Source organism: Centruroides vittatus, unplaced genomic scaffold (genome assembly GCF_030686945.1).
Source record: "Centruroides vittatus isolate TY-2023 unplaced genomic scaffold, ASM3068694v2 contig_355, whole genome shotgun sequence".
Classification (NCBI taxonomy): Eukaryota; Metazoa; Arthropoda; class Arachnida; order Scorpiones; family Buthidae; genus Centruroides; species Centruroides vittatus.
In genome coordinates, this window is record NW_027122178.1 from 138336 (window position 1) to 162082 (window position 23747).

General features: G+C 30.2%; 1 protein-coding gene across 1 annotated transcript; it reads left to right on the forward strand.

Annotated features, from left to right (window-relative positions):
- Positions 1-1252: 1252 nt before the first annotated feature.
- Positions 1253-19674, forward strand: LOC136974703 (uncharacterized). Its single transcript, XM_067269642.1, has 3 exons — positions 1253-1418; positions 8228-8452; positions 18929-19674. Exons 2-3 carry the CDS (start codon positions 8239-8241, stop codon positions 19324-19326), a joined length of 612 nt encoding a protein of 203 aa, XP_067125743.1. The 5' UTR covers positions 1253-1418; positions 8228-8238; the 3' UTR covers positions 19327-19674.
- Positions 19675-23747: the final 4073 nt, after the last annotated feature.

Genomic DNA, 23747 nt, shown 5'->3' on the forward strand with positions numbered 1-23747 from the left:
TATTTATGTTCGCTGAAATTAATAAACCTCTTTTTTTAATTCTATCAAAGCCGAGCGACTCTCAGGGTCTTGTTATTCATGTTTCATAGGTTTTTTCCCAGGTTTGATTTTCTCTGCCTGTTGCCCTCATGATTAGGCCACGCTAGGCAAAACTAAAAAAAATTATGTTTAAACATAATTTTTTTTAGTTTTATGGGGGCCCCTATTTTTGGGGGGCGCTGGGCACAGGCCCCAAATGCCCTTATGTAAATCCGGCCCTGCTTCCGAGAGGTCTTTTTAAGAATAACTGGCTCCTATTCAGCCGTTACAGACGTGCGTGGGCCAGCCCGTCCTGGCAAAGCGTTACCTCACGACCGAACTCCCAGTGTTTAGGGATCGGAACCGATTGGTCACTGGTGGGCTAAAAAGTTTAAGAGATTCTGACATAGTTAATATTTCTACGGATATTGGGCGTATGTATAACGGATCGAGATGGATGTACGATAATTTTAAGTGAAATGCGATGATTTCAAGGGGCTGATACAATAGTTTTATCCCGTAAGTGGCAACTCTGAATTTACGCCACTTTCGTAGCATTAGAGCTATTGGTATATGAGGGACCAGAAAATTTTTATTTTTTTGCTCTTTCCGCTCTGTGGGCACTAAGAGGGCCTCTTTTAGCAAGCCCATTATAGGTTCGGCTAGACCCACAATGGGATGGCCGGATAGTGAGGGACGGGAGCCGACATATCCCCCCGAAATATTCCTGGGGATATTTCCACCCGTTCGGATTTGAACCCGGGTCCCCCAGAGCGGTAGGCTTCCACCTTGTCCGCTCGGCCATCCAGCCGTCGAAAAGAGCAGATAGTTAATGAGGTAAAGATATCAACTTACCATTTAGCTTGCGTCCATTTTTTTTAATTTTTTGAACAAATGAAATACATAAAATGTTTCTTTTTTAATAAAAGCAGTCTTAAAAATTTTATTTTCTGTTAGTAAAAATGACGTTAATTTTATACGGGATAGAACCATTACAAGCCCCTAAGTTTCCTCCAGGCCAGGGAAAAATCTCCGGAGTCCTCCTCTCTCGATGACCCCGTAAGTGGTACTGTTTCTTAATGAGATCAGACATATACGAAAGATATTTTTTAATAGTTATTATAATATACTTAATTTTTAAAGGGTATAATTATATTTATAAATTTAATTGAAATGTACAATATTTTTCAAATACAAAAAATAACTATTACGTAATTATTATCTAAAATTGGCAACACTTGACTTGTATTTGTTAAAAATATCGACTGTGTTTGATGTCACGATAGAAGTCATGGTTTGTTTTCGTGTTGAATCAATTTTAAGACGGTGTACGATGATAATGAGCATTTAGAATACAATAAACATCGCTGATTTAACCTTCTTCCATAAATCTTAAACCGGTAAATAAGTTTTAATGCAATTTAACAACTTCCCTGCTTAATTGTTTTCATGGTTAATGTTACTTATGGTTCCAAGATGGCGGCTCGTCTCTGATTCCAGCAAATAGAAGGAAAACAGTGGGACGCACGTTCTAACCTAACCTAATCTATTCTAATAAATTACCATAATTTTTACCAACTAAATTATTAGAATAGGTTAGGTTAGAACGTGCGTCCCCACTGTTTCCTTGCTGGAATCAGACGAGCCGCCATCTTGGAACCATAGATAACGTTAACCGTTTTCATTTAATTAAACTGTTTTATTCTATTTTAAATTAGTTTGTCGTCTAAATTTGATATAAGTCCAGTAATTACATTAAATGTGATGTTTCGGTAAGGAATTGATACTAAAAATAATGTTTTTACTTAGAATTTCTAGGTAATACTCTTACAATGAAAAATGTTTTTCTATGCACAACTCTTTAAAAAATGAGAAATAACTTCTGTTTGGATTTAGCAAATTGGATAGACTTTTAGTAATAATTGTGGAATTCATTAATGAAGGTGAGGTTTTGGATGCGTTGCTTGGTAAAGTAGTTTCGGTACGAGTGGATGAGCGAATGGACAACATAATTTGTTCTACCGTAAAGGATTATGTCATCGATTTGCTTATCCTACTGTATTAAAGCATTTTTTAACATATATAAAAAATGAAGAGTTTTATTTTTAAAGAAAACTAAACATCCTTTTTAAATATTAAAGCTAACTCCATTAGACAGATAAAGACTCCATTTTATTATGCTAATAGTGTTGTATTGAACTTTTAAAATGTTGATTTACTATTTTTAATTAAACTTATATTGCTGCTTAGATTATTGTTTTATCATTTAAGAATTAATATTTTATAAAATTTTACTTTTGCTTGCTTTAGATCTCATCAGTTATGTAGATTTTATGGAATTGGAATAACGCATCATTATTCTTAGTTTCTTGCTTCAATTTATAATCGAATTTAAGTTAAATTAAAGTAAGGATAAGTCTCTTTTTTTTCTTCTTCTTACTATATGGGGAATTTACCATTTGTGTGCTAACTCAGCTGTTGTTTTGAGTTTTAAAAATTGATTTTTTTAAAATGAACCAGTCTAGACATCTGTCTCATTCTTCTCCTCTTGAAAAATACATTCATGCAGTTGTTTGCTTCAACTGAATGAATTCAGAAATGGGCAATTCATGATGATGACACTTATTCAATTTATTGCATCATTTGCAGAACATCATTTAGTGTTAAATACAATGGAATAGCAGTGTTAAAAGCATTTAAAAGGTATGCCAATTGTGGTAAACAGAAAAAAGAAGTTTATCTTTTCATTTACTTTTCCCCTTCCCCTTCTCCTGGTGATCACATCATCTAATGAAGATGGTTTCCAAAGGTGGAAATCCTAATGAGATGCCACCCGCACTATTATGCTGAATGATGAACGCTATGGCATTCTGATAAACATCTCAACAGGGCATTATCTTCAGGCCATTTTCTTGCTGTCATTCTGACTGAAACAAGTGAAATTCACAAATGGGGAAGAAATATCCAACATTTAGCCTTCCAGAATCAGCCTATCTGGAATTTTGAAGACACTCAAAAAGGGCATAAAGTTTTAAAGTAAAAACAGATTAGAAACTATTTCCCAAAACAATGCTAAAAACCAACTGTTTTCCACTTTACTAGAAGTGGGTGGTTAAAAGAATGCCATTACACCAACTATTTCTTGGGCATGTTTAGAGACATTGCATGCTCCATTAAGCCTAGTGCATGTTTAAAAAGAGCCTCGTCAGGTAGAGCCTCTCTCACCCAGGGTCGTAATTAAGCTAGGTTTACCTTTGCATATAAACTGCCAGTTCATCTCTGTTCAATGACCTTTCAATCAGTATGTTAGTAGTCAAAAGTATCTCAACTTCTACCAAACTTTGGTTTGTTCAACCAATCAACTTTCACATCTAGTGTTTCTTTATTTGATCATCAGACAGCATTTTAAATTATATCATCATCATCATTATTATTATTGAAAATATGTAGCAATAAAATAATGCTACTTGATTAACAGTAATATATTATTTTTCTAAACTGATTACATAAAGTTTAAATTAATCTATAAGAAATATCAATTGTTTAATAATGACAAATAAAATTTCCTCGATTGCTTAACAATACTTGTATTTGAGGAAAATTCTTTAAAATTGGAGAATGTTAAAAAAAAACCTTTCATCCAATCACATTCTATCTTAGTTTGTGTCACATAGTACAATAGTGTTTGTTTTGCTCATTCGTAGTGGTTTATATAACAATGTGAACCTATCTTCAGAAATATGGTTTCTTTGACATTTTTGTTTGTCTAGGAGTGGTCTAAACTTTTGGTGTTCAAACCCTCATTCAGAAATTTAATTTTACCATCACTTATACCTTTATTGTTAGATTATCAAATATATTTAAAAAAATTTTTTTTTTAAATACACATTGTGAAGCCTAATAATAAAGGTTTCATGCAGTTTAATACACTTCATTTCTAAATTAAAAACTTTATATTGGTGATGAGTTCTATTAATAAAAAAAAAAACAGTTTATTTTTTCTATTTTACTTGTTTCAAGCTTATGTACATCTTAACTATTATTTTTTATTATTAGATAAATAAATGAATGATATCATAAAAAACAGCATGCCTCTTAACCTTAAAAGCACACTTCTGATATATTACATTTCTTACATTACACAAAGTCTAATCAAAAAGTATTTGACCTGAAGTCAGAAAAAAACACCTGTGTATCTATTGTATATGGTTCCAACACTAGTTCCCTTCAAAATAGGCTCCTCCTGAGTTCATGTGCTTCTAACATTGCTTCTACTATTGGAAGCATTTTTCAAAGTCATTTATCAGGATCTCCATTAGGTTCTTCATTGTGTTAGCCTTGTTCATCTCTGTCCTGAAATTTCTTTTCTTTGAGTAGCATGTTGTTTGGAAAAGAGCCAAAGGTCAGCCAGAGCCATGTCTGCAGAGTAAGGGGACCTGCTGAACCTGTGCAATATCCTGTTTTGCAAAGAATGTCTGGAGCATATCGTGATGAATCAGCATTTTGTAGGTGATGTTAAACAGTTAGGTAGTATTATCTGTTTTTCCATGAAGTGTGTACTCATGATAAACTGTGCTCTGGTGGTCAAAAAAAATAGTTAACATGACCTTCATATTGCTGCATGATTGCTGTGCGTTCTTTAGCTGAGGAGACTATGGTATTTTCCACTGGGATAATTGTGTGCCTTCGTCTCAGATCATACCTGTAAACCCAGGTCTAATCTGTAGTTATAATCTTCAAGAAATCAGGATCTGTCATGTTCTGCCAAATCACTAATGCAACAATAACAGTGTATACATATGCAACTGTCATGGCTATCTGACAGTGACTGCAGAGTAGAATGAGCTTGCCAAAATTCACACATGTCCAGTAGGGTCCAAGGTCAAATGATGGCATAATCTCTTCTCCAGTTTGCGAATATTTGCAAAAAAAAGGTTGGATATTTTTTGATCAGACCTTGTATCTTTGTATATGCTGTTTGTTTTTCATTTTGAATTGGTGACTAATCTGATTAACAATTCCATTGGGCTGCAATTTGAAAAAATTATAGACCTATAAATTCTCACTGTTGTCCTTCTGTACATCTGTCTTTCTTTAATCTTAAAAACAGAGTTAGTTAGATAAATGATGAGACCAGATATGGAAACCTTGGTGCAGGAGGCCCCAATTAACTATATAGAACTTCCAATGCAAACCAGAAGTCATGTCATTTCAATTCCAAAATTTTCCCATGAAAGGTATTAGATAGATGAACTAGCACAACTCTATTGTTAAAGGAAAAGTATGATGTACAGGAGCAAGCCACTACTAATTTGAGGTGGAGAACATATACAGTAGAGAGTCGTTAATCCGAATCAATTGAGGACTAGGGTTGTTAGGATTAGTGATGTGTTCGGATAACCGATTGTACAAAAAAATATATTAACCTGTCCGATGTTGAATTTTTTTCCGTTGCGTGTTGCTTCGTGTTGAATTTTTCTCCATTGCGTGTCACTTCGTATTGAATTTTCGTCGATTTTAAGCCTAACGAAAATTTTTATAATAATAATCGAGGCTATTGTATCGTTAAAAATTATTTCTTTATTTTGTACAAATAAAATTAATTTATTGAAGAATATAAAAACATGAAAATTATACTTTAGAAGTAAATCTAGTATCAAAAATGTTCGATTCAGCACGACATGGTTCGACTGAAAATCATTCGGATAACCGGCGATTCGGATTACTGGGGTTCGGAGTAACGACTCTCTACTGTACTTTAAATTAAACTAATTAAAAATATGATTGTCACAATGCCAGGCTGCAGTTTTTTATGTCACAATAAATAATTGCTTGTTTTGTTTAGAATTATTGTTAATAAGTAAATAGATGTTTTAAGATATCTTAATGTTATTTGGGGAATGGGGATAGGATAACTTGATTAGGCTGAAACAGGATACAAATTTTAACCATAAGAAATAATAATAAGTAGAACTCACTGTGTATGCATTACAAAATATTTTTCTTCCAAGCACTTTTGACGAATGTATTTTCGTTTTATTTAAATTCGTATGTATTCTTCTCTGTTTCAAACGTTCATGTTTGATATAAAAATCTCTTATTCACCTGAAGATGATAAAAATACGTTCATCAAAAGCGCTCAGAAGAAAAATATTTTGTAATGCCATACACAGTGAGTTCTACTTCTTATTAATATTATTTGGCATGAATAGCATACCAGACTATAATAGTAAAGTGCAATTCATCTATGTGATTTGACTTATGGAAGAATTTTCAAGAATGATGTACACTTGTAAATTTAGGGTTATACCATAATCAGATATTTTCAATATTTCTAGAGCTTAAATTTAAAATTATAGTTCTAATTGAAATGCCTAAAATGTCTTCACCATTCAATGATAATTTAATTACTAGCATTCTGTAATTAAAAAGATGTTTATAACTTGCGGTTTCATTCAAAATGTTTGTATTTATAAGTTTTTTTTTTTTTTAGAATAAAATATAAAAATGGTTAATTGCAATTTTATCTATTTAATGTTAATACAAAATGATATATGTTTATGATATAATTATAAAATATAATGGAATCTACCTATTTTAATCACAGAATTGTCATCAGTCATTAATGTTTTTAAAATTTTGTTTTATTGTAATCAGTTTGCTTATTGTCACTCTACAGGTAAATTGATCTTTTTAGTTGTTTTTTGCACTGTCAGCCTCATCATGTGTCTGATGATATGCAATTGTTAAGTCTTACCATAAACTATAAATATTACTTGGTTTCAAATGTTATTTTCTCCTAGTACAGTGGTTTAATTTGCTTGTATTTGTTATTTCTATTATATGCTGGATAAATTATTAATTAACAAGATTTATAAATTATAATTATTAAAGTTACAGGCTTACAATGTTTTAAAATATTTTGGAGTTGCAGAAGTGCTTTCCTGAGATCGTGCACTGCATCATTGATCTGATGTATACTAAATTATTTTAAACTTCATTGCAACATCCAATCAATGATGCAGTGAAGTTTAAGATAATTATTTTCAGTATTTATACTAAATTATTTTTTCCATTTATAATTGAATTTCATGCATTTGTTCTTTGTTAGACATCTTAACTTTAGTTAAACACACTTTTTCTGTAATGTGAAAAATGAAACTTTGTGCCAATTTGCAATGTATATGCATCTGTGATAAGTTTTAATCATGGGAGAGAGAAAGTACAATATATCTGTCAATTACAGAGATTTTTCCTAGTGAAAAATGTCAAATAAAGTCTTTGTAAAATTTACCTACCATTTGGAATTTCTTTGCTGGTCACTCAAGTTAGTATTGATTAAAAAAAAAAAAACAGTGTCTAAATTTGGACCTACAGGATTTTGAAAGAGCTCAGATTGAAAAAAGGCCCATTTGTTCAGATACTTCAGCCTAGTTCCTCTTTGTTATTAGTCTTTGTGGTCATTCCCACTCTTCTTTGGCTCTGTATTAAAGGTCAAATCTCTCCTCTTTCTCCTCCATTCTCTTCCTTGAAATTCAAAGCTGTTTTATCTTGTACATGATTCTTTAGCTCCAAATATTAGTGCAAAATTGTAGTTTTTCTGCTTTTGTAATTATTATAAGTTAGGAATTTATTTTTAGGTATGTATTTTATTTAGAACTTGCATTTTTGTGTTTAATTTTATCAATTTTCTATACTTATTTTATGTAAGTAATCTGGAGTCATGAATTTAAATTGAAAGTTCAGAATCAAAATCATGTTCTTCATACACTTTGTATCCCATATCAGAGGGACTGACCAGAAGGAGACTAATGCTGTTAATGCCTTAAGTGAAAAATAAGTTAAATAACAAAATTAAAAGAAGCATCAACTGCAATCCTTTTTAATATCAGAACAAATTCCAGCTTATGGTAGAAGATTTAGTTTTTGTCTTTTTGTCATTCAACCTTGTTATCTTAATAGTTGTAAATCATTGATGTCTTGGTGAAAGAAACTAATAGTCTCTTAATGATGATGTCTACTAATGGATAAATAAATTGTTTTTTATGTTTTCTGTAAACTGAACTGATGATGTAAAACATAGCCAAACAACTATTATTTGGCTAATCACACAGAAATACATCTATAGTCATTTAATTAGCATATAATAAAGATTCTGTGTTTAAAGTTTTACATGTATAAAGTAAACTATATATTATTTTTATTTCAGGAAAAGTAATCATGGATTCAGGAAATATGGATGTAGAATCCAAATCATTTCTTTATAAAACAGGAATATCGAGCTGGATGAAAACAAATTTTGAGCGACTGAATACATCAGACAATTTTGAAGCATATGGTTCGTCACCTCCAGAAACTGAAAGCTATTTTATTACTAGATTTAATAAGAACAAATTAAGTAATATTGCCAGAGAAACTTCTAAGATTTCAACAGGTAATTTTTAATTTTTAAAGCTTGAAATTTGTTTGTGTGAAAGATCTCTTTAAAATTCAGAATATGTGAATAAAATTGAAATAATTTTATTGAAAAATATTATTTGAAATTATAACTAAACTACTGTAATCAGTTGTTGTAGATAGATTTGCTTATCATGTCAAATAAACTAGTTGATATTATGCAATATTTACTGGAGAATATATAGAAGTAAAAGTGATATTATTATATTGAAAGTTTAAACAAAGAAATGCGAATTTTATACTATTTTGAAGTTTTGTTTTACATAAAATAAATTTTTAATGCAGTATAGATTATTTTTTCTACAAAATATTTTGCAGTTTGAATTTATTTTAATAATGTCTTTAGAAATGAATGTTGTATTTATGTACAGCTTGTTTTTATAAATTTTACACACTTTACAAGTTCAAAATGAGTGTTTTAACTTCAGAATGAAAATTTTATTTTTCCCGGCAGGAATATTTACATGAATAAGTGTTTTTAATGTTGTCTCAAATTGAAATTTATCTAATCAAATGATGATAATTACATAGCAACTTGAATGTTTACAGTTGTATATTGGTTATATAACAGATTGTATTGTTTAATATGAAATTTTAAATCCATTCTTAACTATGTTTATATAATGTTTTTCTCGAGAAAAATAAACAAGAACTAATAAATAAAGATTATAAAGTTCATTCAAAACATTTTTATTAAGAAATACATTTGCATCGTTCAACAGATTACTTGATCATATGTTAATTTATCAACTAACTATCTTTATTCTTTGTGAATCTTTGTGTTTTATTCATTTAAATCAAATTTATTAGTAATAATCAAGTTATTAAAATAATTAAGTCTGATAATTTCCATAAATTACAGAAAGATTTATATAATTAGGCATTCCTCCCTCATAGCAAATATATTTATGATACTACAATCAAAATTTTGATAATGTTTTATCTACCTATTAAAAAAATCACACATTTGATGACCACTTTCCTACAGATATAACATAAACTTCTGACTTTTTGAAACCTACATATATAAAAGTGTGATGCAGCTTATGGAATTATTTTACTGAGTACACATGTTTACTTGTAATTTTTCTTTATATTATATTTGTATTAATTTTATAAACATAATATAATACAAAAACAAATCAATCATAAACTTAATATTTGTTCTACATTTTTAAATTTATATAAATATTATAGATATACCTTGTGTAATTATAGATAATAGTGTTAATCATATCAACATTTTCCTTTTATATTTTGAATACATCAACATTTGCAAATTAAAGAAAATTGATAATGTTTTCTTATAAATATTAGGTTGAGTCATAAATAAGTTCCGTTTTCTAAACTGAAATTTATTTGCCAATAAAATGTACAAAAATAGACTTTAATCTAACACATATTCACCATCATTATTAATGACTTCTTGCCATTTTTCGGGCAACTTGTCAATTCCCCTTGCATAAAATTCTGGTGGTTTCGAATAAAAAAACTCCTGGATGAACTCCTGGACTTGGTCATCATTTTGGAAGCATTGCCCTTGTAAAGCATCCTGCAGTGCCCGAAAAAGATGGAAATCTGTTGGTGCCAGGTCCGGTGAATATGGTGGATGAGGCAAAACAGACCAGCCAAACTCCAAAATTTTTTCTTGTGTAATCTTCGCTGTGTGTGGCCTTGCATTGTCATGCAATAAGGTGATCTTTTTTCTGTTAACAAGTGCAGGACGCTTTTCATGAAGTTTTAGCCGAAGTTGCTCTAACTGTTGTATGTATACATTTGCAGTAACAGTTTCATTGCGTGGCAACAACTCAAAATGGATAATTCCTCAACAATCCCGCCATACACATAACAAAATTTTCCTTCCATGCACACTGGGCTTAGGGTCTGGTTGTGGCTGATAATTTTTGTCAACCCATTGTCTTTTTCGAATAACATTTTCGTATGTGATCCACTTTTCATCTCCCGTAACAATTTTAGCCAAAAAAGATTCCTTTTTTTGCCAAGAAAGCAAGGTAGCAGCTATCGACCTTCTGTCAGCTTTATTCCGTTCACTGAGGTTATGTGGAACCCAAACTCCCAGCTTGCTTACTTTTCCTAGTTTTTGGAGGTGACGATTGATGGTTGATTGGGATGTGTGCAGTTTCTCTGCTAACTCCCTCGTCGTTTGCCGTGGATTCTGCTCAATCAGGACCTTTAAAACGTCGTCGTCAAAGTCTGAGGAGCGGCCTGGTCTTTCTTCATCTTTTAAGGAGAAATCACCAGAATGAAATTTTGTAAACCACTTTTGAACTGCTCTGTCTGAAATTACACCACTGCCGTAGACATTGCAAATCTTTTTTGTTGTTTCTGTAGCGTTATTGCCGAGTTTAAACTCCCACAACATGATATGGCGTACATGCACTTTCAAATGTTCCATTTTAAATGAATTCAAAAATAATTTTTTATTACATTATTGACACTTCAGTGTTAAAATTTACATTTATAGACTATTTGCTAATAGCCACTAATAAAACTCAGTTGAAGCAACACAACATCTGGCAAGTATTTGACAGTCATTTACACTTACTCGCTAACAGAACTTATTTATGACTCAACCTAATATATTTGCTGTTGAAGTAGAAGGTATATTTCTTCTAATATACCTCTTCTAATATAACCTTAATCTTTCCAGTTAATTTCTTTCACGTTTGTTCTAACGTTTTCGGCCCACCCTGGGCCATCTTCAGGAATACAATGAATGAACGTGTAGACTTAGAACGTATAAATCGAATGCTGCTCGATTCAAATTACTGTGAAACGGTTACATTTGTTGAAGGAACATTCTCTCGTGCTATGACAATAAGGCACGTGAGAAAATCTCGGTGTAAATTTACTACATAATCGTTAAAATGAATGCTTTACGACTCAAATATCGTGTGATTTCCCTTCATAGCAGTATTTCCACGCTTGTGAAATGCTAGCCGCATCTTTATAGTTAACGCATGTGTTTTTCAATCCAGCCTTGTAAATTTCTAGTGTTTCCATTATTCTAAGCTGATCTGTGCGGTGGGTGAGTCTTATGATACGAGCATTTTCTAGATCCGCAGTGATACCCGGTTCCGTAGTTGCCCGCGCAAGGGCGGTGGTATATTTGCGTTTCTCTATGTCGTACCGGTGTTCCTTCAACCGTTGTTGCAGGGAGCGTTTGGTAGAGCCTACATAGACCATGTTATTATTAAATCTGCTGTCCCACATAGGGATCTCATACACTCCTGGAGCGTGATTTAAGTCTATTGGGTCCTTTCCATTGCGGAGTAGGTCATATACCGATGGTGGCCTACAATATGCCATCTTGGTTTTTGTGATGTTTGAAATTTGTCTATATATTCCATCAAGGTGGCTGTTATAAGTTACAACTTTCCTCCTTATGTTGTTATCCTCCGGCCCCACCACTTCTGCGTGCCTGTTGTTTTTGTTCCCCTGCGCGCACGTGCGTGCGATGTTATATATTAGGTTCTTGCTGTACCCATGCATTGTTGCCATTTGTTGTATGTGTCTGAGTTCCGTTAAGGTGTCCTCATACTTCGAATTGTGCGTGAATGCACGTTTTGTTAAGGCTCGGAAGGCCGCGATTTTGTATGTATACGGATCTTCCGAGTTGGAGGGGATGAATAACGGTACGTAACAATCTTTGTAGAAGACCTTAAACAAGATTTCATTGTTATGTATTTGTAGTTGTAAGTCGAGGAAATGTGCCGATGAGTCGCTTTTTTGGTCTAGTTTGAGGGATAAGCCATATGGGTTATTGTTTATTGTGTTTAGGAACCTATTAATGTCAGGTTCATCCTTCCATATGATGATGATATCATCGACATATCGCTTATAAAGTAGGATGTTGGAACTGAAGGCCGGAATGACTTTATGTTCAAGTTTCCTTATTACCAGTTCACATAGGTCCCCGGATAGGGGGCTGCCCATTGGAACCCCTCGTTTTTGTAGGTAAGTCTTATTACCAAAACGGAAGAATGATGAAAAGCAGAGTATGTCTGTGAGTTCTAAGATTTGTTTGCGGTGTGCTGAGGTACCAGCCTGGTTAAGCAAAATGTCCCTTAACTCGCAGAAGCAAGGTTGTATTTTTATAGAAGGGTATAGGGCATTGAAATCTAGGACAGTGATGCATGTAGTGCCCGTGGGGTTGATTGCCCTCAATGTGTCGATTAGCTCTAAAGAGTTCTTGATGGTCCAGGGGTACGTGTTTATGCGCTCATGTATGATTTTATGTACCGCCATTTCTAATGGTTTGGTAGGCGAATTTGCTTTATCTAGTATCAGTCTAAGGTAAGGAGTCTCCTTGTGGGTTTTGGCAAAGGCAAAGAGCCTAGGGATGGCCGGAGAAGCAACCACCGCCTTATGCAATCCCCATTCTTTAGCAAAATTGGTTTGTGTGAGATGCTTCACCCTTGCTTGTAGTCTTTGTAGGAATCCGTCATCAATGTTTTCACATTCCGTGTCATTACATGTATTTTTGCATCATGGTAGGCCACCATCGGTATATGACCTACTCCGCAATGGAAAGGACCCAATAGACTTAAATCATGCTCCAGGAGTGTATGAGATCCCTATGTGGGACAGCAGATTTAATAATAACATGGTCTATGTAGGCTCTACCAAACGCTCCCTGCAACAACGGTTGAAGGAACACCAGTACGACATAGAGAAACGCAAATATACCACCGCCCTTGCGCGGGCAACTACGGAACCGGGTATCACTGTGGATCTAAAAAATGTTCGTATCATAAGACTCACCCACCGCACAGATCAGCTTAGAATAATGGAAACACTAGAAATTTACAAGGCTGGATTGAAAAAAACATGCGTTAACTATAAAGATGCGGCTAGCATTTCACAAGCATGGAAATACTGCTATGAAGGGAAATCGCACGATATTTGAGTCGTAAAGCATTCATTTTAACGATTATGTAGTAAATTTACACCGAGATTTTCTCACGTGCCTTATTGTCATAGCACGAGAGAATGTTCCTTCAACAAATGTAACCGTTTCACAGTAATTTGAATTGGGCGGCATTCGATTTATACGTTCTAAGTCTACACGTTCATTCATTGTATTCCTGAAGATGGCCCAGGGTGGGCCGAAAACGTTAGAACAAACGTGAAAGAAATTAACTGGAAAGATTAAGGTTATATTAGAAGTACATTCATCCAGTCTGTTTGGTTGATGTGAGTTGGAAGTAGAAGGTATAATTATGTAAATCTTTTATGGTTAATGGAAAGTATCAGATTTAATTACCGCTTTCCCAGCTGTTATATGAGAGAGGGCTATTGGTAAAAAAAATGACTGAAAATTTTTACATTTTTGGACTAAGGACATTGAAACATCAAGAAATGCAAAAGTGTTGGGGATTTTTTTGTATGATGTTTGTTTTGTGTATGTGGATTGCATAATTTTGTTCACCCACTTTGAAGCTTAATAACTCCTGTACTTTTTGTCAAAAATTTCTGAAATTTTGCAGGGAAATTTATGTATTAGAGGGAAATGTTTCTAGAAATTCTCAGGAAAGTTGGACCAGATGTTCAGGAGATATATCCCCACCCTCTTAATATCTCAAAAAGCTTCTAAGTTATGAAATTTTTTTACTCATACAAATCTTATCAGTTTACCAAATAAAGTCATTTTTATCTTCAAAATTAAGCCTTTTGCTTTTATATTATAATCAATAATATAAGAAATACTTTTAATAAAATCTCATAAAAGATAGCTCCATCCAATTTTCAAACATTTCCATATTAAATATTTTTGCTGGAAAAGTTATACATCTTGTTACTGGATTTTGTTTATAATTAATTAATTTTGATTTAAATGAATGAAATACAGATATTCATAAAGAGAAAAGATAGATGGTGATAAAATAGTTTTGATTAAGCTGATTTGTCAAAGATTCAAATTTATTTCTTAATAAAAATATTGTTTAGGATAGCCTTTCATTAGTAAAAATTTTAACATTCAAAATGTTCTATCAGAATAAATATTATACTTAAATTATCAGATGTCTCGTGCCTGCATTTGAACTTTATTTAAATTTTAAATCAAACTTTAGCATTCTAAAACATATAAAAATATTTTTATAATATATTTAAAACTAAGCTTTCTTGTTTAAACTTCTGATTTTTATATTATTTTCTAGTACTAATATATTGTTTTTACATATTTTTTTAAACATTACAGTATAAATTTAGATTTATATTATCCCTTTGGACATAATATACACCAATAATCTCTTTTAGATGTTCAGAATTTAATTTGCATTTTCATAAATGTCAACTTTTAAACTTGCATTGTAAATTGACTCTCTTTTTCTACTGTTCTTAAGATAAAGCTCTGTCTACCTTTTAGCAGCATCCTAGTTCACTTTCATTTATCTGTCAAGAGCTTCTATACATTATGTATACAAAGAAACCTTTGATGGGAAATATATGCGAAACATACAGCGCAAGCATTTTTGTTCTCTTAAATGTTTGAATGTTAAAAATTAACTTTGTAGAGCTGAGGGGAAAAAATACTCTGAGTGAAAAGAGTATATCTACAATGTGCTATAGGATACAGGTTACCATTTTAAAATTTTTAAGTTAAAAATGTTTTGGCATTTAAAAAAGGTCAAAATATCAAAATAGCACGAAAAAGCAGTTTTTAGATCTATTAATACTCCCAAAGTTTCAAATTTATATAACAACTAAAATCAGACACAGCCTACAATAGTTTTTCTTGGACATGCTATATGCTCAATCATACAATTCTAAAGTTTATAAGTATATTTAGTTGGTTGGTTGGAATTAAGTTTCTTTGTTAGCATATAAAAGTAAAAATACAAATATAAGAATGAAAAAATTTAATTTGATCTGATGGGCAAAAAATTCAGTTACTTTTAATATTACTTAATTTATCATCCTTAATACTATAAATTATTATAGAAATAATTATTAAGATTTGTATGATTATATTCTAGATGGTGATAAATATGTGTTTCAAAAAAATAAATAAATATTAAATAATATATGTAAAACAGAGACATAATTACAAAAAGTAATCTCTCAGCGTAATAATAATTTTGTTAGACTAGTGGTGTCAAACTTTTATACAAGATCATGAGCCATCAAATACAATTTTAGTGTCTGTGGGCCACAGACACAAAAAAAGATCTTTTACTTAAATGTAAAATTTAATAATTTTTGAATATATTTCTTCTTTAATAAATTTTTTAAAATATATTACTTCTATGTATTATTAGCAAACATTACAACAAAATTTAATATTTTTTACTAGAAACTTAGTATCTTCTAGCAGAAACAATTTTATCAATATCATGTGTAATTTTTGTAAAATAATGATTTTAAAAAATGCCCATTTAACAAAGGAAAGCCAACTTCTGTGTAATAAAGTAAACTTTCATCTTTCAGATAAAAACTTGTCAACTTTTTTAGTTTTATTCAATTAAAGCAATGCAACATATGGGCAATCTGCCAGGAGGAATGCCTCCTGGGAGGTCTTTTATGGGCAACTGGCTCTTATTTAGATGTTATTGACATGAAGAAGAAAACCCAGAAAATTCTACGTGGCCAGCCCATTGGCAAGGCGTGAACCCCATAACCAACTACCAGTGTTTAGTGGTTTTATCCATTCAGCCACTGGTGGATTTATCAACTTTGAGTAAAAACTTGCCAAAAGTAAAAATTTATATGGAACAATAAAATTTTTAGTTACCAATTTGAAAATTAATTTGCAATATATTAAAGATTTATTTTGTATTTTTTAAAATTCTATTTTATTATTTTAATAACATCATGTTCAAGCTTAGGGTCATGGGCCACATTTGACATCATTGCTTTAGACAATCATACAGAATACAGATATTAATATTTTTTGCCTCTGTCCTCACTGTTTTATTACATTTTTGTTTCTATATTGCCTACTTGGACCTTGTTTATTAAAAGGACTTATTATACTGGTGTAGTTTCTGATTAGCAAAGAGAGAAAATCTTAGTCAAAAGTCAAAACAAAATATCTTTATTTTCACCTGTATGCTCTCTTTGTGTGTTTTGGATCTGAAGCTCTTTGGCAGGTTTATAACACTGTATAAAAACTTTTTAAAATTAATTATTATTATTATTGGGTGTAATATCAAAGATAAAATAAAATAAGTTGCATTTTCTTTATTGTCCAATATTAATTAATACAACACTAATACTGACAAAAAGTATCCAAAAAACAGAGCCTAACATACCTATCTTAATGTTTTTTAATTTATGCCTGTATAAAATGACAAAACTAAAAAGTTTAAGTTTTGTATAAAACTTAAATTTTTTGTCATTTTATAAGTAAATAGTTATATGTTACACTCTGTTTTTTGGATACTTTATGTCGGTATTAGTGTTGTATTAATATTGAACAATAAAGAAAATGTAAGTAATTTTAACTTATCTTAAATATTATTGACAAATGTTATATTGTTTTAAAAAGTTTTTATACAATTGTTATAGAATGTTGTAAACCAGCTGAAGAGAGCCTTCAGGTTTGAAACACACAAAGAAAAGTGTATAGGTGAAAATAAAAATATTTTGTTTTGACTTTTGTCAAAGATATCCTTTCTTTGCTAATCAGAAACCATACCAGTATAATAAGTCTTATTAACAAAGTCCAAGTAGACAATATAGAAACAAAAAAGAACATAGATATGTAATATTCATAATTGATAAACAATTTTTAGACATTACAAATACGAGGGTAATCCCAAAAGTAAGGCCTATTTTTTTAAAAATACAAAGAAACATTTATTTTCAATAATGTTCATATCATTTTAAAGGTTGAACATTTCTCTATTTTTCTATATAATTGCCATTTCAGTCAATGCATTTTTGTATGTGCTGTGGCAATTTTTGTATGCCCGTGTCATATCAGCTCGCCGCCATGTTGCGTTATACTGATTGAAATTCATCACCAATTGATGGAAGTGTATGGTGAGTCGTGCATAGATGTCAAAAAATGTCCTCGGGAATTTGCAGCTGATCGTACTAAAATTCATGACAAAGAAAGAAGCGAGAGACTGTCGCGAAGGTTGAGCAAACCATGCGTGAAGATCGGCGAATCGCTCTGGATGATCTCTCTATTTTGGTTCTTGGGATTTCCCAAAAGCACCATCATAGTATTTTAACAGAAAAGTTGCAATATTGGAAGGTGTGCGCAAGATGGGTTCAGCGACATGGTGACAAGCTGGTATGACACGGACATACAAAAACTGAAACAGCGCATATAAAAATACATCGACTGAAATGGGGATTATGTAGAAAAATAGAGAAATATTTAAGCTTTAAAATGATATGAACATTATTGAAAATAAACATTCCTTTGTATTTTTTAAAAAAATAGGAGACCTTAATTTTGGGATTACCCCCTCATATTTGCAAGACAGTGAAGATCTTTTATGGAACCTAGCAGTATAGTGGGCCCCTTTAGCCCTTTAACAAACAAAATATATAAATGTTTTTTAATAATGAAAAGCAGGCTTAAATACTTTATTTTGTTACTAAAATTAACATTTATTTTAGGGATACAGAATGGTTACTATTCCTATAAGTTTTCTCTGTTCCTAGGAAGAAATCTTTTTAATTGTCTACCCTCAAAGACCCTGATGAGGCTTAAAACACTAGATGGAAATAGCAATATTTTTTTTATTTTTAAGATATTTTCTTTAAAAAATGAATAATTTTATGAACTACAAGCTATTCTATTTTGTCAATATTAATTTTATTTAAAAAATACACAAATCAATTCAAATAAATGTAGTTTTTCAATTATAAAAACTAACTAAAGCCAAACAATTGCCAAATTATATTGGGCTATATTACTACTATTATTATTAACTAAATGCTGTTATATGGCACTAGAGGCAGGTGTTGGGTGCCATCTCTTGCTACATTTAATAGTTAATTTAGTAGGATCTGGAAGAAAATAATTAGTCTTGAAGTGTGACTTGAACCACAAATCTCTCTGGCTTTAATATATAACTATTGGGTTTGGGAGTTTATATTTGTATAAAATATAATTTTGAAATTGTTTATTTATTTATTAATACTTATATTTTGTGTATATATATACAAAATATTGAAAACAACTTTAATTTATTGACTTTAAATATTACGTGCATTAAAAAGCTCTATCAATATTTTTCTTGCTCAATTTTATATGCTTTTCATGTCATTTTTATCATAAATGATCAGTATTGCATCATAAAACAAATTTAAAAAAAAAATTGCATTTAAATTACTTTAGTTATTAAAATAATAAATTAATCATTAAATACAATCAGTTTTATATAATTAAGCTTTGATTTTATTTGTAAATTATTATAAAATAAAATTTAAAGTTCAGTATTTTAAAGGCAATATCAATTTTTTTTTTCAGAAGAGAATAAGAATGCAATGCATGATCATAAGTACGATTTGGGATTGAACATCCATTCACATCAAGGAAACCAGCAGATATCTCCTCACTTTTTGGTTCCTAAAGTTTCGAATCTGCTGCATGAAAATCTGACCGACGAGACGAGTTCCTCGACGGACACCACCCCTTTCGTGACTCCACAGGGCTCTCCGATGATGCTTCGCCGAAACCTAATTGACGGCAACTCCGACATCACAAAAGATATGCTGGGAAATAATGCAAAGAAATTATTTTACAAAAGTTACTTCTCCGACGGCGACGTGAAACGGGTGGATAAATTACCCAACAGAATAAAATCTAAAAAAAAATGCAATGTTTCAAATTTCGAAATAAATGCCATCAGTCCTACCTCTTGGTAAACGGAGCCAATGTTTTTTTTTTTTTTTTTCTTAAATATTCATGAATATTATGCATTCTAATTGTGTCTAGTTTCATTATTATCCCTGTAAATATGGAAAGATGCTGCTGCTATATGTATAAAGTGTGAAATTAAGTATAAATTAATATATTAAATGTTGAAATTAATTCATTCGTTTATTTTAAATAGTACGAAAAGAGACTTTAATGCCTAGAAACATAATTTTGATGAATGTATTAAAAGTATTACATAAAGAAATTCATTATATATATATACTCAATATAACATTAAATAAAATCTATGTATATATGTAGATTGACACACCAATAAATTTTAGCAATATTTTAAAGTTGTCAAATTTGAAATTATTTACAAATTTTAACAATGTAAAAATGACTGTTCCTCAACGGGTAGCCCACGATTCACTGAGGATGTAGTTTTGCAATGTGGCGCCATCTGTATAGGATAATATTAAAAATTAATACAGGAAACTTCGAATTTAGTGTAAAGTTAGGCCTTCTGTCTTAATAAGTCGAAAAATTATTATTTTATTCCTATTTAATGTTAACGACATCGAAGTTCGAGTAGAGTAAAATCACTCGTAAACCACGAAAAGAGAGAATTTAAACCCAGTATGACGTCAAAACGTCACAATAAAGAAACGTTAAACGAGATTCGAACTCGCGACTTAACAATATAATGAGAGTAACAGAAAGAATTATTAAATTCTCATGGGTCTTCCTGCAATTTTAAAATTTTCAGTCCTTAATTTGCATGTATTATATTTTTAAAAAGTTCCTGAAAAGATGGCGGCCCGTCTGAAGTGGAGGTTCGACTGTGTAATATATTAAATTTTTCGGTTTTAAAATAAATAAATGTCTGTATTTGAAAATAAAGGAAACATTTGTCCTTTAACATTGATAAGGGGATAATAAATATGACCTAGTTTATTATTCACGTGGTACTTTGCTTTAACATCAAATATTTATTGTTTTGTATCGATCAATTGTACTCGAGTATAAATAGTACAATAATAATACAACAACATATTCAACAGAGAATATTCAAAATATTCATAATTAAACTAAAAATAACTTTTTTCATTTATTTTTTAAATATTTTATATTCGAATGTTGATGTCGACGAGATAAAATTTTACGAAATTAAAAATGCGATGTCTGTCTGATGTCTGTCTCGTCGAGCTATAAGAGCTAGAATATTGGAAATTTTAATGTCTTACTGAATTTTTTACACTTAAAATTCTATGTATAAACGATATTTCGGAATTTTTACGTATAATAATTATTGTTTTAAACATCATAAATAAAATCCTTAATTTTTTCTTACTAAATATGATTTTTACTTTCCCGGCTGTTATATAAGAGGGAAAGTATGACGATAGGTCAAAAAATGACTCCCCTCTGAAATTTTTACATTTTTGGACTTGGGACACCGTGAAACGTCGAGGAATTCATAAAAATTCGGGGGTAATTTCTATATATGGATGTTTGTGTGGGGGGACCACGATTTTCTTTACCCTCTTTGAAGCTTAATAATTCCTGTTCATTTCGTGGAAAATTTCTGAAATTTTGCAGGGAGACTTATTTATTAGAAGGATTAATGCTATTAAATTTTGGTGGTCAAAGGTCGACCGGGTGGGGAGATAAAGGAGATCGTGTCGTATCTCGAGTAGGGTCGGACTTAATGTCGATTTGACTCGTTATTATCATTTACAATTTTTTTATATAAAACACATCCCTACCCTCAAAATTAAGTTTTTTGTTATTTTATAATCATTAAAAGTATAAAAAGTTATTTTTAATAAAATATCGTAACAGATGCCACCAAACGTTGCCGGAAAAGTTAAGCAACTCGTTCTGGAATTTTTAGCTATAAATAAATTAATTAAAATATATAAATATGCTGTTACTACGTATTTAAATCCTTAAAGTCTGTTTGTTACCGTGATATGTACGATCATAAGAGCCATACAGTTAGATTTTCTGTATTTTCTTACTTATATTACTTATAAAATTCTATTTATAAACTATTTTGACTTTTTAGATGTAATTGTAAATTTATTTTAAAGTCAGTGTCTACCTGTTATCACGATATCTGCTTCGATTATAAAAAATTGGAATTTTCTACATTGTTACTGAATATTTTTAGATGGATATCTATACGTAAACACTTTACATTTTAGGGTTTGAATATAATTTTTTAATTAATTAATATAATATAATATGATTAATTAATATAATTTTTTTAATTATTTAATATAAAATAATATTAAAATATTATAATAATATTTTATTGTCAAAGTTGGTCGTGTACTGTCTTTAACAGCAGTATCATAATTACTGTACATATATATATGTACGTACTGTACACCTAACAGTTCCTAAATGTTTATAGGGTATAATATAATGGTTTATATTATAATATTATTAGTGTAGACGGAAACTATATAGGCAATAGAATATATTATAGTACAGTAGGAATGTAATATATAAAGCTAAGTGTGGACACAATGATATACTATTATTATATTTATATATATCTGCTATGCTACATTTTAGCATGCATATAAATATATATGTTATACGCATTATATGGATTATAGACTTAATTATGATATATGTTATTACAGTATCGTGATGTACTGTACACAGGGGGCAATGACAGTATATATTATTACAGTATGACTGTACTATATACATTGTGTTAGTATAGTAGACGTGAATATAGTAATAGCAGAAGCACAGTATACATAGATATATTAATAATAGCATTATAACAAGTCTAGATCCATTAGCATGTTATAGTACACTTGTTACTATAACATCACGCGCATAACCGTTTGATACTGCAAGTTACACTATTACAGTACTGTAGTATATTGTTTAGAGAGAGAGAGTTTCTCTACTGTAATAGTTTAGCTAACTTACAATACAATATTAACTAAAGACTATCATATAACAAACTGAAGTAATTAAAATTTTAAAAATAGTTTACAGCAAAGAAAAAGAACAAAGTTTAATCATTAAAACTGAAAATTTGTTTCAATATTTAATTAAGAAGTGTTAATGACACATGGAAAATAAAAGAATATTTAATTAAATATCAATATATATTCAATAAGAATAAAATTATTGGAAGATTTTGTGGTGTCAAGAATGGAGTTTGTTAGAAAATCCCCGGAGATGGATCAATATTATACAACATTTCTTGAGGTCAAGCATAAATATGATATATCAAGATCATTAATCATGTAAAATATTATGTTAAATCTTCTCACCGATCCTTATTTTATAATAATCAAGTTTGTGAGACTCGAAAGTGTATTTTAATTCGTGCTTATTCTACTACACAAGTTTTAATTGTGTTGGCGTTAACTAAAGCAAAAGCAATAAATTAGTACCAATTTAATTGTATTTCTTTTATTAAAAATTGAAAGTTTTTATCGGGGGTTATTTTATTCAAATTAGATGTTAATGTAGAAAAACTACAAGATTTATCGGTAATTTTTCGTTTAATTTAATAAATTAAAGGATTTTCGAAAGTTTGTTAATAAAATTAACGGGTTTTTTGAAAGTATTAAATCTTTATTAGAAAAAAATTAAGATTTTTGAAGGTTTTATTGAAGACGCTATTAGCAGAATTTGAAGTTTTGGGGGAATTTATTTAATATAAAATTAAAGGATTTGGATGGGGTTTATTGAAGATTTCATTAGTATAATTTGAAAGTTTTTTAAAGTTTTATTTTATATAAAATTAAAAATTATGGAGAGTTTTTTTTTATTGGAAATTTTATTAATAAAATTTGAGGTTTTGGAGTTTTATTTAACGAAATATAAGAATTTTAGAAGGTTTTATTGAAAGTTTTATTAGTAAAATTATAGTTTTTAAACGTCTCATTCAATTTATTAAAATGTATTTTTAGAGAGTTTTATATAATGTAGTAATATAAAAGTTTTTATATGATGTTTGGGAGATTTTTTTAAAAATTTATTTATTTTTGATAGAAAATAAATTATTTATGACAACTTTTCTTAGATCAGTTTGACATTATAACTGATATTGTTTCCGAAATCAATTTTATGATAATAATCAAAGAATCGATTTAAAAGAAATAATGATAAAGTCATTTTCTTTACTTCTAACAGAATATTTTGTTTATTTTTTACATTTATAAAAAAATCATATGTTTTATATTTTACTTCCAAAAAATTTTAAGTTATTTTATATTTGTTCGTAAAGTTAATAAAGTAATTTTAGAGAAATTTTTTTATAAATATGATTTTTTAGAGGTTTCAGCTGAATAAATTAAGTAATTAAAATACATTTTTGTACGAAAAAACATTCAAAAACTCTGGTTTTCTAGAAGCCTCATGCTTAAAATTAATGTAGAATATAATAACT

What these genes read in the sequence shown, in the direction of transcription:
- LOC136974703 (XM_067269642.1), top strand. Translation starts at nt 8,239, where the DNA reads ATGGATTCAGGAAATATGGATGTAGAATCCAAATCATTTCTTTATAAA. An exon ending in AACTTCTAAGATTTCAACAG is followed by an intron (nt 8,453 to 18,928) that starts GTAATTTTTAAT and finishes TTTTTTTTTCAG; the next exon opens with AAGAGAATAAGAATGCAATG.